The sequence below is a fragment of the Micrasema longulum genome, unplaced genomic scaffold (genome assembly GCF_059751315.1).
Source record: "Micrasema longulum isolate JH-2025_06_02 unplaced genomic scaffold, ASM5975131v1 h1tg000972l, whole genome shotgun sequence".
NCBI lineage: Eukaryota > Metazoa > Arthropoda > Insecta > Trichoptera > Brachycentridae > Micrasema > Micrasema longulum.
The window spans coordinates 293,037-309,544 of NW_028278163.1; the positions used below are offsets into that span (position 1 = coordinate 293,037).

The window sequence follows — 16,508 nt, forward strand, 5'->3', positions numbered from 1 at the left end:
TATAAGTCTTCATTCTGCGTCTTTATATAAAGAAAGTATGCGCATCGCTTCAAAAGATTCTCAATTTTTTTTTTCGTTTTCTTGATTTAGAGAAATAAAATATTTATTTAATGGATATTTGTACTTAAAACCACATATTCATTTGGTTTTTTTAAAATAAATATTTGCGTTTTTATGATTGACCCTAATATTTAATTTTGAGGGCCATTTTCAACGGGTTGTAAATAACTCACTATTAGAAAATGGGAATCAAGTTGGGGTAGAGTGGGATTTGTACCATGGACCTTTAAGGCGTGGGTCCGAGACACTAGTCACGGGACCACAACCAGATTTGCTGTTTGATACTTGTTAAAAAATGAACATCAATTTTCGAATGTTTAGTCTACAGTTCAAGAAATTTCACAATTTATCAAATCATGTAGGTATATGTTAATATTCAATCATTTGAGGAGATAACAAACATCATATAATGATTTACCTAAATATTTTAATTTAATAATAATTAATCTACGAGTTGTAAATAACTCACTTAAAGAATAGGAATCACGTTCCATTAACCCTTATGATGGGTTGAATTATGCGATCTGAGACGTCCGAAGAGTACCAACGTCACACGAAATAATATCCCTAAAAACCCATTGCGTTCTGAACGAACTGAAATTTAATAAGTCTTTTACACAAAATTAAAAAGAAACGCCTTGCATGCAAAGTTTGTGAAGCGGCAACAATGCGCAAATATGTGTTTAAAAACATATTTGTTAATATTAACACAGAATAAAAAAAACCTATCCATATAGATCCATATCGATAATAAAATGACGTTTGTACAAAATACGTTAACTTTTTTCTGGCAAATTCTTTCGTAACGTCGTCGTTCGGTGTAATTGCTAGGGGTAGTTTGTACCGAGACAGATTTGGGGCCCAGCAGCAAATGTCATCAATGAAAACTATCCTCAAAAAGCCTTACAGATATGACTTACTTAGTGATTCTCTATTTAAGCAGTTTGCAGTGCTGGTGGTCACTCATACTTACAAAGATGCACACACATCAGTTTAACACATAACATTGATTTTGCTTATATTTATTTTCCATCTAATATTTACCGAGTACTAACCCTTTCAGCCTATCAATAATAACTTGAAAGCCCTATACTAGCTTGGAGTATTTAGGGGGAGAAGGATATTCCTCTGTCTGGTGGTATAATAGTTCATAAAAATCAACTTAATAAATAGAAAATTTGTAGCTACGTTGGATTCGTTGAATATAAATACTACCTAAGTAAAAAAATGCAATTTTAGGTTTTTATTTGCATTTTTTCTTCATGTTCAAAAGAGATATACATATTTTTTTATTTATGTAACACTTTAAATACAAACAAGGGCATATTGTCTTAGGGCGATTTCTTCCTACCTACCCAAACCATTCAGTTTGAAAAAATATGGACATATTGTAGGTCAGTATAATTTTATACAAAATTACTCTTATTTACTCCATTACAATATGATAGGAAGGAAAAAAGAAGATGAAAGGAAAGATTCGAATATTTAGATAGTGACATTTCAATATTGTCTTTAATGTAAATAATGAAGAGGCGTCTCTGACTTTAGTTGGAAGATTACTCCACAATTGAGCAGCTACTACTGTAAAAGAGGACGGAGAAAAATTAAAGCGGTAAATAGGTTTTTTAACAGGTCCCTTTTTATTTAAACAAAGTGATAGCTCATGTTGTGATAAAGATTGAAAGATCTCTCTCAGATAAACAGGCGAAGTGGGACTATTGAAAATATTGTGAATAAGTGATACAGTGTGATTGTGAATGTTTCTTTTATGTCTGATACTGATCCAGTGTAGTTGCGTGCGGTAGTTGGTCAGTGAGTTATTCAGAGAGTAAAATAAAATCAGAAACATGGATTTGTGTTTTATTTCGAAAGCTATTATTCTTGAGTAAAACACTGAAAAGGGAAATCAAGTTGAGTTTGTTTAGCCTCGTAGTGGAGAGATAAGCGCATTTGCCCAGAGTTTGACTCCTAGCGAGGCCGAAGAAAGCATTTTCAAAAAGAGATATGAAAGTCTATGCGTTTACTTGATTTATGGCCTGTCATTGGCTGATTTAAGCGTCCACTTTTCAAGCCTTTTAACATTTATCATTTGGCCCATAGGCTATAACATATTTGAACATCATAACAAAAACAAAGGCCTTAAAAGATTTAGACTTACTGTACGCTTTAAAATAGTGTATAAGCTAAATTTATTTGTAGAAAAAATTTCAAATAATTTGTGAATAAGTGAAATATTTCTTAGATTAGAATTAAAAATATGTTTGGTGAAATTAAGTGTAGTATTAATGAATGATTTTATAAATAAATATGAGCCCTGTTTTTTTTTGTTTTTCAGATTAATTGAGCCACCTGTATTTTTATTTTATCTATTTTCTTTTATTTAGGAAACATACGGTAAAGTTACACAATTTTTTTTATTTTACACAGTTAGACTTAACTCTAATGGACCAGTGAAGTTTCCATATTTCAAAGTAATTAAATGTATGGTTATTAATAATTAAAGTATTAAAAAGAGAAGGAAAATAAACACAAATAGAAGTTATTTAGAAATTACAATTATAGTAAAAAAATGAAGAAAGTTTGTAAAAGTAAGGCAAGAGGTCTCGGGTTCGATTTCCGACATAGTTGACATAAATATTATTTAAATTGTTATGAAAATAAAACTTTTTTATTAGTGTTGCACGATTTTATTACAAGAACACTACCATAGTTTTGGGAGAGCACTCCTCCCATCGGCGGGTGATATAAAACTAATATGGTTAACGCAGAATATTGTTCACAATGTCATAGAATTTAAACAAAAATTAAACTATTTTTTTTTAAAAGAAATATTAGCGTTCTTATAATTTACGCAAATATTTTAATTTTGGTGACCATTTTCAACGAGTTGTAAATAACTTACTATTAGAAAATGGAAATCAAGTTGGGGTAGAGTGGGGTTCGAACCTCGGACCTCTGATCCGTGAGTCCGCAACACTAGCCACGGGACCACAACCCGATTCAATTAATTAGTGAAACTTAGAGCAGGGAGTTTTTTTCCCCTTATCTAAGGTGTTAGCATATGAATGGATAGTTATCTAAAATACAGATATGAAAACATGATCATTGAATTTATTTTCATAATAATTTATAATGGAGTGTTACGAAGTGAATGCCGATTCAATTAAAAATATTAAATATTATTTCTTCACAAAAATATTTCTAAGCCGCCTAGACTGGCACCTGAAGCAATAGACTGATCACCTTACCTTCAAGTAAAAAATATGATCAAGATATGCTGCAATTGGTGTATCAATGCAGTGCTTTATGCGCCATTAGGTGCGGACAGGGAATGATGATAAATCATTCAATAATTCATAGTGAACTTTTATCACCCAGTGTACCAATATTAAGGAGCATACTCATCCCATCAATGGTAGGTCCATTCCCATGCTCCTTCCTTTATTCAAATACTTTAACCCTGTACAAAATTTAATGATATTCGTTTAAACATTATAGTCTTCTTATCGTTCACACTTGGTCACTTCGTCACAGGATATTATCTGGTTTTAATCATTCATTTAGTTTTATACTTTGGAGAATTGATCCCTTTGCTTTTTCTTAATCATCATAGTAATTTTCATAAATATGGATTCAATTCTTCATAATTTAGTACCACTGTCGTTCTTCGTCTTCTTCAGCCTTCTGTCCTCCACCACTGGATATAGGCCTCTTCCTTACCCTTCCATTTATTTGTTATTCAATTATTTGCGAAGCATCGAAAAAAAAAATTCGATTTCTTGAATAAGATATTTTAAAAATAGAACTATTATTGGATTATTGCAGTCTGGTACTTACTTATCTTTCAGGTACATAAGGTAAGTACCTTCTGCCTACATATTGTCTACGTTGTCGCATATAATAAAGAAGTCAATCTTAGGTAATTAGGATTTCGATTCGTTTATTGTTTACTTTAAAAACTAATATTCCTACCTAAAATGGCATCGATTAGTAACAGATTCCGTATGACGCAAATGTGTTTTAAAATCATTCAAACCTATTGAAAAAGGCTATTGATGGGTCTTTGGATAATATGAACAATTTTTTGGCTTCTGTTAGTGATATCGAAAATATAAATAAATAATTTACAGATTACCAGATGTCGCTTTTTAATATTTTAAAGGATAAAATAGAATTATAAGAATCGGATTTTGATTAATGTAGCTTTTATATCAACGATGTTAAATTGAAATTATGTGTTCATCATTATTTATTTGTAATTACCTGAAAGTTATCAGCGTTTGTTACTTGTTTTTTTTATTTCTTTAATAAAGTCTCAACAATTATTTTTGTCCCTGAATGAGCTAATGTAACTTTTTGGAACAAAGTGTGTATTTTATTAATTTAATTGTTATTGTCAATATTTAGTTTTTTTTATGAATATACATACATTAATAAAAACCGCAAACATTTAAGACATCTTTATGGTTTTTATTTGAGTTAAATCTCCGTTGTCTTTTCTTTTTTTTCGAATTGGTTCCTTGATATTTGACATTCAAAAAGCAAGGATAGGTCAGTCCGGGAAAATTTGTAATTCATTTTATAAACAAATAAAAAAAGAGTCGTTGAAGTGTATGATTTATTTCTTACATTTCACATTTTTTTCTAGTTTATTCTAAACGACACACTCCTCTGTGTAGTGGCCAGTATGCTGAAATGAAAATCAAAATATATGAGTTAGGCATTGCGTTCGAGAGGTAAAATTAATTAATTCATTTTTTTAAATACTACAGTGCCCCAGATTGAGAAAAACTATAGAATAATAATTAATTTATTAGCATGGTTAGTCAAAACAAGAAGCTATGTGGAAATATTCAAATTAAAATAATGTTTTCGTGGTAATTTATTAAAATAAATTATTAAAAGTTGATTACTATTGGCGCCTCGTAGTCAAATGGTCAGCACGTTTGCCTACCATACAAAAAGTTTCAGGTTTGATTTCCAGTATGGTCAATGTAAAAAAGTAATAAAAAATTAATTTTTACTCTAAAATACTCCATAGTCCCTGGACTGGCACCTAAACTGAAAGGCTGATTTTCTAAATTTCAGTGATCAATATACAATGCGGTTTGTATAACAATACTGTTCCATATGCACTATAAGTGTGAAAATGAAATAATAAAGCCAATAAAGTCTTATTATATTTACGACTTTAATTAACATCAATCTATTTTTCAACCCTTTCTATTACCAAAAATATAGCTTTATTCAGTGCATAGCGTTTACAGTACATAATTTTCGTAAGTGGTGCATTATCACATTATTGGACGTTGGATTTGCGTGTTAGTAAAAAAACAATAGACTATTCATAATACTCGCACTCGCAAACGAGTGGAGGCGTAGGTATAAAGTAAAAATTAAAAATATAATAACTTACGGTCAAATGGATTGTTGCAGTTATATTTGTCTAACTCACAAATATTGCCAAAGGTTCGCAATGAACCGTCGTATTCATTGACTGCGCAAATTGGTCTCCAGACATCGGGACAAAGTTCTGGACAGCCTGAAATTTGGGATCTTACGAAACCAAACAGTGATACTGCTACGATACCTATGAAAAGTATAAGTTTCATGAGCATATAATATGTACATAACATTCATAAGCATAACAAAATCAACACAACAGATGAAGGATTATAATTACCGTGGTCCAATATTACAAAACCTACTAAACACCAGTACTTAGATAATTTACATGGAATTATTTCAATATCTCATCAGTTGCATTTGTATTATTTACTTTTTAAAAGGTGCTGTTTGAGGTGATTATAATTCGTGAATGACAAAAATCGAAATACAATCATTAAAAAAAAAACTTGGTTTTTTAAGCACTTTTTATTTATATAATTACTTACCGGTTTCAGAGTCAATAAGTGCTTCTTGTTGACGGTATAATTTAGAATTGAAATAAATTACTATTTTATGTTTTTTATTGGTGTACTGTTAAATTTATGAAAAAAACACAAATTCATTTCTAAATTTTACTGTCTTAGGAGCACGCACTTCGAAGCCGGTCAGTGATGACTATCATATTTTTCTTTTCTAAAATGTTCTTCTTCATTTCTGTTGTAATGCGTTCAACATTAAGGAGTTGAGAACAAATTGTTTTCATTTTTATTAAAGCAGGTATATTATACAATGAATAACAGCAAAGTTAGCGCTTCAAATATAAATATTAGGTTGATGGACAAAACGTCCTTCAGCTCCTTTTTATCCAACATACTAAAACACAAATCTGTATAAATAGAGCTTTTAATCTTGGAAATAGGCATAAAATGACCCCAACTAAAGACAAAATTTGTTATAAACACCTGAACATTTAAAAAATATATGTTCTCAATTTGAATTGTATAAATAAAGGCTTTCTCAGAATTCCTGTACACTTAATTAAATTTCGTCAAAAACGGTGTGTTGGAAAAAAACGGACTAAAGCGACAAATATATAAAAATGTCCAAAACATTACAATATTAATCGACCAAAATATTAAATGGAAAGAACAAATAGATTCAATGTGCAAAAGACTAAGAAAATTATTCCACATATTTTTAAAGCTTAGAGGTATCTAATCGACTGATCAATTGAAGACAGTTTATTATGCTCTAGTATAGTCAATCATTCAATATGCTATAATTGGATCGGGAGGGGCTTATAACGCTCATCTTAGACTCTCAAAAGTTTTACAGAAATAAAACATTAAAATAATACCAAATAAACCATCCTTGTTCTCAACTACCGAACTGTTCAGAGAATTTAATGTTTAAAGAGGGAAGGAAGTCTACGGAAAGTGTTGTATGCTCCAGGTGCATAAGGAGAGCCTCCCATCGGACCGTATTACGGGAAGGTTGAGAACTGGATGCCTCGCTCTACAGAGAATTAAAGCTGCCACGGCCAAACATCGTTGTACTTATATAGGATAGAAGCTTTTTAATAATTTACCACAAAATTTACGTCAAGAAATAAATTACGTAAAATTAAAGGATAAATTAAAAAAAAGCTTCGTGATATTTAACTGTATTTTGAAAATAAAGATGTATGTTTAATATGTGCCTGTGTTGATAATTTTTTTGTTTTTATTTTCAAAAAAATTGTGTTATATTTTCTAAATTTTTAAAATTGTTTAATTTTTTTATTTATTATTTTTTTTTTTTTCATTTTTTGTTTCTTTTTTATGTTATTTTTTAAACTTGCCAAACACAAGAGCCAGACTCTTTTTTGGCAAGTTCAACCTAAAGTGTTTCATTTTTTTTACTGGATGAATTGTTTATTTATGCTAATAAAGATTTTAATTAAAAAATATGGTTTACGTTAGGTAAAGGTAAACTTTAACAGCTTAAGATATAAATGTACTGAAACTATTGAACACATTTTTTGGGCTCATAATATTGTATTGTTATGTTTAATTGATCAATGCATCATTTGCAATTTATTGAGGATGATTTAAAATTTAAATGCATTTAAAAAATGTTTATTATACCTTAAAACTAGTGTGAAATCTATATTTTGGAAGAAATTTTTATGAAATGTTTTTTCCCGTGGGAAAAAAATATTTTATTTCACTCATTAACAGTGATGTTTTCTTAAATATTTATAATGTTATTTGTGCAAAAAAATAAAACTTACAGAGAAGTAAAAATCCCTTCATTGTGCCTAGAATTTTCTAATTTTCAAACTGTATCAGTCCTCATGTTTTGTCTTTATATATAGAAAATATACGCACCGCTTAAAAAGATTCTCAATTTTTTTACGTCTTCTTATTTTTGAGATGTATTTATGAAATATCAATTATTTCATATTTGTGTTTAAAAAATAATTAAAACTTAATTTGCTGTTTGATAATTGTTAAAAAATTACACTCCGACTGTTAATAGGTACTTAACACGTTTTTCTAAAGTAGTTAAAGTAATTTTACAATTTATTAAAAGAAAAATATATTATAGTATATTTAATCATTTCAGGAGATAACAAACAGTCATAGAATTAAGACTAGTTCAGAAACCGCATACGAGCAAAAAACAGAAGGCGACTAAACTACTCATAAATGAGTAGTTTTACTGGGGTATCCCGTGCCGAAGGAGGCATTTTACATAAATGTGAAACATGCCTTAAATTAGCTATTTAACAAAGTTTACAGAATAATAACAGCTTGCCCACTACATACCGCACACCGCATCTGAGGACATAAGTCTCCTTGGCGGTGCCCACATACACGGAAAATTAGTTCATTGTCAAACGAGAAAAGCTGCCCGAAGGAACTCTCTGAAATCTGGTAGCCTAAGCATATTTGTGCTGAAAGAAGGTAATTCAGAAGTACATAATATGTACTTCATTGGATTGAGAAAGGAGGGAATTCTTCACTGACTGGGATTTAATTGATTGGACATGATCAATTCGCCGAAATGATTACAAAACTTTTTAAAAGCCTTGAAATTATTTTTGGAAGCTACCAGATCTGTATATCTGACAAGATCTATAACAGGGCTACGGATAGTTGCAAGAAGCTCCATTCGATAATCATAGAGAAGAGAAAAGGGACAAGACCACAGGATGTGTTCAGAAAATTGGTTAGGATATCCGCAGCAGCACGAAGGGGAGTCAACAATGTTGAAAACAAATATTTTTTGATTAAATTTACCATGACCTGGTAAAAACTGCGTATTCCAGTGATCGGGGATAACCCAAGAAGATTCTAAGCGCTGACGGATTGAAGGGGAAAAAAAAGGTAACCCTCACTGAGGGGGAAGATTCCGATCGCGATTGCCAAGTAATAAAAAGAGCATTTATATAGAGCATAATAATTACAATAAAAAAAACGTAATTTATCGAATTAACCTAATTATTGTAAACATAAAAAACAATAAAAAACTAAAGTGATCATAAAAAACATAACCAACAGACCAATCGAACAAATTTCATAAACATTACACACATTTTACCTATTTGGCTTGATCTACTCATCGATCCGTGTGCAACCCACCTCTACTATCTATTTCTTTATAGCAATTTTATGTTGTGAGAACTTACTCACTGTCCTTATGAATAATGGAAGTAGATTGTACACTTTAACCGATTTGACCGAAGGTTGTATTTATTTTTTTATTTTTTTGCAGCATCAGGGTGGAGTATCTAATAACTCTTGTATTTGTAATGGAAGGTAGAGAATAATGTTTTTGTGCGTATAGTAACAAATCTTTTACATAAGGTTGTTTTATAGATTTCACATTAAGATTTTCAAATATACCGAGGGAGCTAGTTCTGATCGGGACTCTTAAGATAATTTTTATTAAAGCTCTTTGGGCAATTATTATTTGCTCGATGAGTGTGTCATTTACACATCCTCGTCCAATTATCCCATATTCCAAAACTGATTCAGTTATTGCGTAATATATTTATACAAGTTCTTTAAAGCTTATTATGTTTCTTATTGTTTAAAAAAAATAAATTTGCTTTTTCAATTTATTTTTAATATGTGCGATTTGATTAGTCCATCTTAAATTCCCAAATATTTAATTGAATCTACTCTGTCCAACGATTTACAAATACATTCAATATTCGGAATTTGGTTATTGTAATTACAGCTGTGAATAGTTTAGGAAATATTTGAATTAAATATAGTTTTATTATTAATTTCAAATGTTATGTATTTTTGTATGTGTATTTTTTATATGTATATATGTAGTTTTGACCCATTAATTTATTTGTAGACGTCGCTCAGTAGCAACTCCTGATTTGAATTCAACTATGCCGTGTTATGTCCTTTTAAAGTGTAGAAATACAGATAGGATCTTAAAGAAACAGGGTGGGATCATATTTCGTTGTAATTAGCAAATGAATGTGTAAGTAGCAAACACATTACTTAAGAATTGAATTATTTTTCCATCTGTCAGATTGTCGAAGAAAGGAAAATGGACATTTCGTTAGTGTTGCCATTTGACTGACATTATCTTTTAACATCAAATATAATGATACAAACATATCATTAAATAAAATTTGTTTTTAATTTTAAGTTCAAAGTTCATTAATTCAATTACTCTTATTAAATGACCCTTTACTTATCTACTCTTTTGTGTCACTCAATATTTCCGTGTGCACAATAAAATTTTAGAGAAATTAACAGAATGCTTTTTTTTTTTAACCTCTCATTCGTGTTATTAGATTTTTTCCCATCGTGCAACATTACGCGGCGTCATCACAAGTGCGCGCGATGGAAGTAAGGCATAGTAAGGGGATTTTTAGACACTGTCCAATGTATTCAAATATGATTCTACGCTCCTTCTGGACTATTCTTAATTCTATGCAAACAGCACTTATGTATATAATTTTTTTTATTCAGAAAAAGGAAATGTTTTTTTTCTTATGATTAACCCAAATATATATATTTTACAGTCATGTTTTACGAATTGTAGATAACTCCCTGAAAAAAAACACGTGGCATCAACCCTGGTGATGGGCGTTGTAATGCAATCCGAAACCTCGGAGAAGTACGAACGACATGGCATAATAACCCAGAAAAACTCATTGAGCATCTGAATGGCTATAAAAATTATAAGAAATTTAATAAATTCTTTACCCAAAATAAAAATGAAACTTTGTGAAGCGGTCACAATGCGATTTGATATATTAATAAAAACAACAGTTCTGTTAATATTAACACATAATAAAACATGTCTACTTGGATTGATAATAAAACAAACATTGGTACAAATGCATTTACTTTCTTCTGGATTGTTTTTCCGTGACGTCACACAGTTTAATTGCTATGGGTAGTTGTATCAAGACAGAGTTGGACCCAGCAGCACAAGCACAAAAGTAATTTATAATTTGTAACTATCCTAAAAAAACCTTAGGGGATATAATATAATAATGAAATGTTACACTGCTGACGAACTCTGACTCTTGTACGTCCAGAACCGCAAGAACCTGATGCATTGTAAAGTAGGCAAGGGTTGCTAAAGCTCTCGGGAGGTATCCATGCCTCAATCAGCCATATCGCCTTAGTTTGATTGTCCGGTGTCCTATTTACACATTCTTTGCAAAGTCAAAACACAGCACACCCAGTATTTTTCTGAGGCACCTATTCTCAAAACTCAATTTGCGTCCGTAGATGAGAATAGGTGTGAGGCAGGCATTGTACAGGCAGCGTTTAATTGTTGCTGAGTAAATATCTGAGACAGTTTTAATATTGTTGAATGCGGCGCTTACTAATTTGTAATACTCTTTGCCCTTTTGAAAACTGCCATCCGTTACATAGTATATTTATACTCACAGGTTTTTAAAAACCTCTTGACCTTTTTGCCGACTTAGCCTGATTTCGGGTATCTAGATATGAAATTTTAGACAAAACATTGGTTTTTCTTACATTTATTTTCAAACTAATGCTTGCCAAGCACTTACCTATTCAGCCTATCAACAATAACTCCAATACCCGATAATAACTTGGATAATTTGGGAGAAGATGGATATTCCTCTATCTAGTGGTATAATATTTCTTAGAAATCGACTAAATAAAAATAGTACCTAAGCAGGCGCGTTCCATTTAAAGATACTGTGGATGCGGCGCATCCCTTGTAATTTTTTAATTACATGAATTTTACAAAAAATGTATGATAAATACGAAATAAAACCTTCAAATATGTATTCCTAAAATTCTCACTGAGAACGTTCGGGTGCACGCAATTCAAACAATATATTCAGTATACATACCTAGTTACATTTGCGTATTTTCTATATCAACGTACGTACTGAGTTTGGGTATCTTGATCTTAATAGTATTTGTTGTATACGTGGGATGCTGCTTGTCGAGTTGCGTCTAGTTCCCATAGCAATCGTCCAAATTTTCGCGCATGCGCTTTAGGTTTTAGATTTCTCTTTCGAGACTAGGAGAGATAAGAAGCATACATTTTGTATAGTTAAAAAAAAAACGACTTTAATAAAGTTTATCATAAAATTTGAAGTAGCGCATTATTGACACTTGCCCCAAATTTAACAACGGTTGTCTCGGATCTTGTTTTAGGTGTTTTGATGTTTATATCTATTATCTTCTTTTCACACACACGGGAACCATCCTGGAAGACCATCGATGGCAATCTTTCACCTTTATTCGGCGGAACTAAGGGACGCGGAATTGACGTTGGAGGAGGCGAGAGTGCTGGCTAACGATAAGGTCTCCCGGAAGCGTCTGGTGATGTCCACAAGCTCCACTTAGGAGTAGAAAAAGAAGAAGAAAATGAGAAAAATTAAAGCTTCATCTCTAGACGCGCCTGTGCCACAATCAATTTATTGATTGTCAACTATTTATTATTATTATTCTAAAGGACAACTTTTATGTATGTAGTATGTATGCAATATATTTATATATTTTATTGTATTTTTACATTTAATGTAAACTGTACTTTTTTTTTCTTTTCTTCTCTTTTAGGCTATAACTGATTTTCTATTTCTTCAATATTATTTTTATTTATGGGAAACATATTCGGAAACCATATTTGCCGCAACAAATCGGTTTCTTAGAACAGGCATATTTGCCAATATAGGAACCGATTGCAACATTAGGCATACTAATATTTCTGGCTTGCCGACCCTTTATATACTGAGCCTACTCCTAGTACAAGCAGAATTTGTCAGAGTGTTTTTTGTGCCATTTTTGTAACAATGTATGGATAAACTAATGAATAAATGAAATAAATAAAAATAAATAAATAGCGTATTAAATAATTCTGAATTAAGAAATTCCGTATTAAATAATACTAAAATTAAGAACATGAATATTTTTTGTCAGCATCCTTACTGATAAAAGTCACCGCACATGCCTGTACCTAAGTAAACATTACATTTATACATTTTTATTCATATCCAAAAGAGATAAAAATATTTTTTTTATTCGATTTAATTAAACACTTTATATACATATAAGGGCGGGCATATTGTGTGACAGATCTCAAAAAACGTTTGTACGAGATTTTCCCAGGGAATTAATAACATTAAACCCAAAACTCGGATGAGTTTTGCTCATAGGTACCTCTCCTTTATCGCACTGAGAGTGTTTAATATTTTGGAAGAGCGTGTTAAGCTCTCAAAAACAAAATCTATTTTCCAAAAAAAGTTTCACGATTGGATCTTTCTAAGGGTAGGGATTTGAGTAAGAAACTCCTTGATGGTTTTCAAATATTTCAGTTAGTTTAATTTTATTTATTCACGTACTTCAAATGTTTTTTTAATGCTTGTTCTTTTATATGTTGATATGCCGTGTATTTTTAAATGATGTTTTTGTTCTATGTAGCATATTTGGTGATATTGATATTGAAGTGCTTTACATATTTACATATATTATACATACATTTATCCCAACTCAGCACAGGACTTTGGTTCCATGGAGTTGGGACTTATGTCTCAATAAATGTCAAATGCATATTTTGTGAATAAAATAAATTAATAAATTATTTAATACAGAATCTTATAATTTTATACCAAATTTAAAACTAAGAGAAACTATTTGATTAAATTTGCACTATTCTATGAAGAACGGAGGGGATATTTTTATTACAGTGACATTTTGATCCTCATTTAAATGTTAAAAAAAAAGAAGTGTCTCTGACATAATGGGTAGATTTTTCCGCAATCGAGCCGCTAACTACTGTCAAAAAGGAGCTAAAAAAATTAAAGCGGTGAATGGGTATTACAAAGTTTCCCTCGTTACTTAAATAAAGATATAGCTCACGTTGAAACTGAAATCAACAGATGGAAGAGTGAAAAAAATATGGATTTTCAAACATAGGCAAAATGGTGAATGTTACATAACGTCTAAAGTGACCATCTAAACCAGCCAATTGCAGATCATAAGCCCTAAACATGTCTAGACTTCCGCGTTTCTTTCTTTAAAATATTCTTCATCGTTGTTGTAATTTGTGAGTAAACAAAGACCATGAATGATTTAAACGCACTGTACGCAACCTTATAATATATAATCTACAGAAATTAATAAATAAATAAATTCAATACATTTCAAATCCCGGCGCAGAAAATAAAATAAATATTTTTTATACGAAATGGAAATTTTCTCAAATTATAATTTAAGACTTTATTTGAGTAAAAAAGTATGGTATTTTCCATTGTTTTCAAAAATAAATATTAGGCCAGTTTTCTTTGCTTTTACTTTCAAGATTATTTACTAAGCCACCTGTATATACATGTTTATGATTAGTATATTTGTTTCATGTTATTGGCATTTAAGACATTTATCGCATACTCAAGCACGTGTAAGAAGCGCCCATGTACTCTTCTTGCGCTTGAATGCTGACTAGGTTACCCAGAAACTGAATGGTGTTGGATATAAATGTCATGAGTCTGACGGGTCCTGGAAATATTTGAAGGTGATTACAATCAAACGAATAAGTGGCCATATAAATACTATCGACCCTGTACCTTTGAGTTTCGACATTTAGAGCAGAGACATCGAAAGTTATCGAAGGTTTCTGTAGGTACACATAGTATACTTATATTTGCCAGAAAATGAAAAAAAAATGTGTTTAAAAGTATAAAATAATTTGGGTCCTTTTCACAAAAACGTGTAGAAAACAAAAAATTACCTATTTTATTTTTTAGTTATATTTCTTTTTGTACACCATTTTATAAAAAGGCCCTTTTATTTGGTACAATCAATATATTGTTAAGTTTCCTCAAACCAAGTTTTGTAAAATTTACATTGAAAATAAACGTACAAATTGCATTTTTCAATAAAAAATGATAAAAGCGCCATCTATGAATAATTAGATTTATATTTTCGTTAAGAATCACTTTAAGTGTCCTCGGCACGGGTCACCGCAGTGAGGTCAAATTATTTATTATTGTTTAAAATGTAAAAAAAAAAATCCTAGAATTCTATATTATCTTTTCTAAAATCTTCTCCATCTCTTTTGTCATATCATCATCACACAACCATTCCTGTCCATTACTGAACATAAGCCTCCCCCATACTCCTCCATACGCCTGTCTTGCGCTTTCTGTATCCAGTGACCAGCAACCTTGAATGCCGCATGTCACACAGTGTTGAAGCAATGGCATGCTGGCTTGCCTACCACAAACTGCACACTGCATCTGAAGACATGGGTAAGTCTCCTTGGGGGAGTCCAGATGCACGAAAAAATGGTTAGATGCCGAACGAGAAACGTTGCTCTAAGCAGCTCACTATAATTTGGTAGCCTTGGCATCTAGAAGGTAATCTAGAAGAACATTATATAAACTTCATTGGATTGTGGAAAAAAATGTTGCACGGTGTTTAAAGTGGCCACGAAAACCCGCCGATGACACGTTATAAGCCCTGTAAATACCTAGACTCCCATATTTTTACCTCTTAAGTTCTCTCCGTCTCGTTTAAAATATAATCATCATCACACAACCACTGCTGGATGTAAGCCTAACCCATACTCCTCTAATGTCCCTTTCTCGAACTTTCTATATCCAGTCACCTGCAATTCTCTTTATATCATCTGACCATCGTGTGGAGGAGTCTCTCTCTATTTCTTTTTTCTTTACGAGGTCTCCACTTAAATACCCAGTTAGCCCATCTTTGGTATTTTAATCTGGCAAATGACCATTTCAGCTTAGCAAATCTTTCGAGTATGTCCGTTACTCCCCACCTTTTCCGTATATCGGTGTTTCTTATCCGGCCAAAGAGTTCTATACGTAGCATGGCTCTTTCATGTTTTCTCTGTGCTACCTGGAGCTTCCTTAAAGTCGATTTGGTGAGGGGAGAATAAAATATTGTAGCCGAATACTTAAATTCATTAACTTCTTCCATTGCATGATTGTCAATATCTACAGCACCACCGAGGATCAGATTTGTCATTTATATGGTATTGCTTGTGTTGATAAGAAGTTCCACTTTTTTTTCTATTCTGTAAGCTCTTTTAACTTGCCACGTGCTTCATTCAAATCTTCTGATATCAATACGATGTCGTCAGGTATCCTAAGTTTGTTAGATTGATACCTACAACTTAAATACATTTATCTTCCCAGTTCACGTTTTTAAAGGCATATTCTTAATCAACAGTGAACAGTTTTGGGGATATTGTACATTTGTAATATGTTTAATAACTCGCTAAGGGGTAAAATCCAGTACTTGTCTTGACATTTTTTTTAATGAGATTAATTTCACCCCTGCAATTGGGCTTCTTGACCTGTTGTGGTTGATATTTATATATATTTTTTAAGTTGAACAATCTCAAAATATCTCAGGTTAAATTAATCGTAATAATGTATTGTAATTTTGTGTTTGAAAAGACTTGAATTCATCGAATGAAATCAAGCATACTCTCAGTAATGACTAATGACATGGTAATCCGGATCATTTAGATGCAAGTTTGAAGTGGATTATGGAAATCAATCCAACATTATACAACAATCTCCAATGGAG

At 31.4% G+C, this 16,508-nt stretch overlaps 1 protein-coding gene across 1 annotated transcript; it reads right to left on the reverse strand.

Moving 5' to 3' along the window:
• Positions 1–3,975: 3,975 nt before the first annotated feature.
• Positions 3,976–7,771, reverse strand: LOC148277825 (vasotab-TY1-like). Its single transcript, XM_088232334.1, has 3 exons — positions 7,721–7,771; positions 5,477–5,650; positions 3,976–4,750 (listed from the first exon to the last, which is right to left on the reverse strand). Exons 1-3 carry the CDS (start codon positions 7,740–7,742, stop codon positions 4,710–4,712), a joined length of 237 nt encoding a protein of 78 aa, XP_088088460.1. The 5' UTR covers positions 7,743–7,771; the 3' UTR covers positions 3,976–4,709.
• Positions 7,772–16,508: the final 8,737 nt, after the last annotated feature.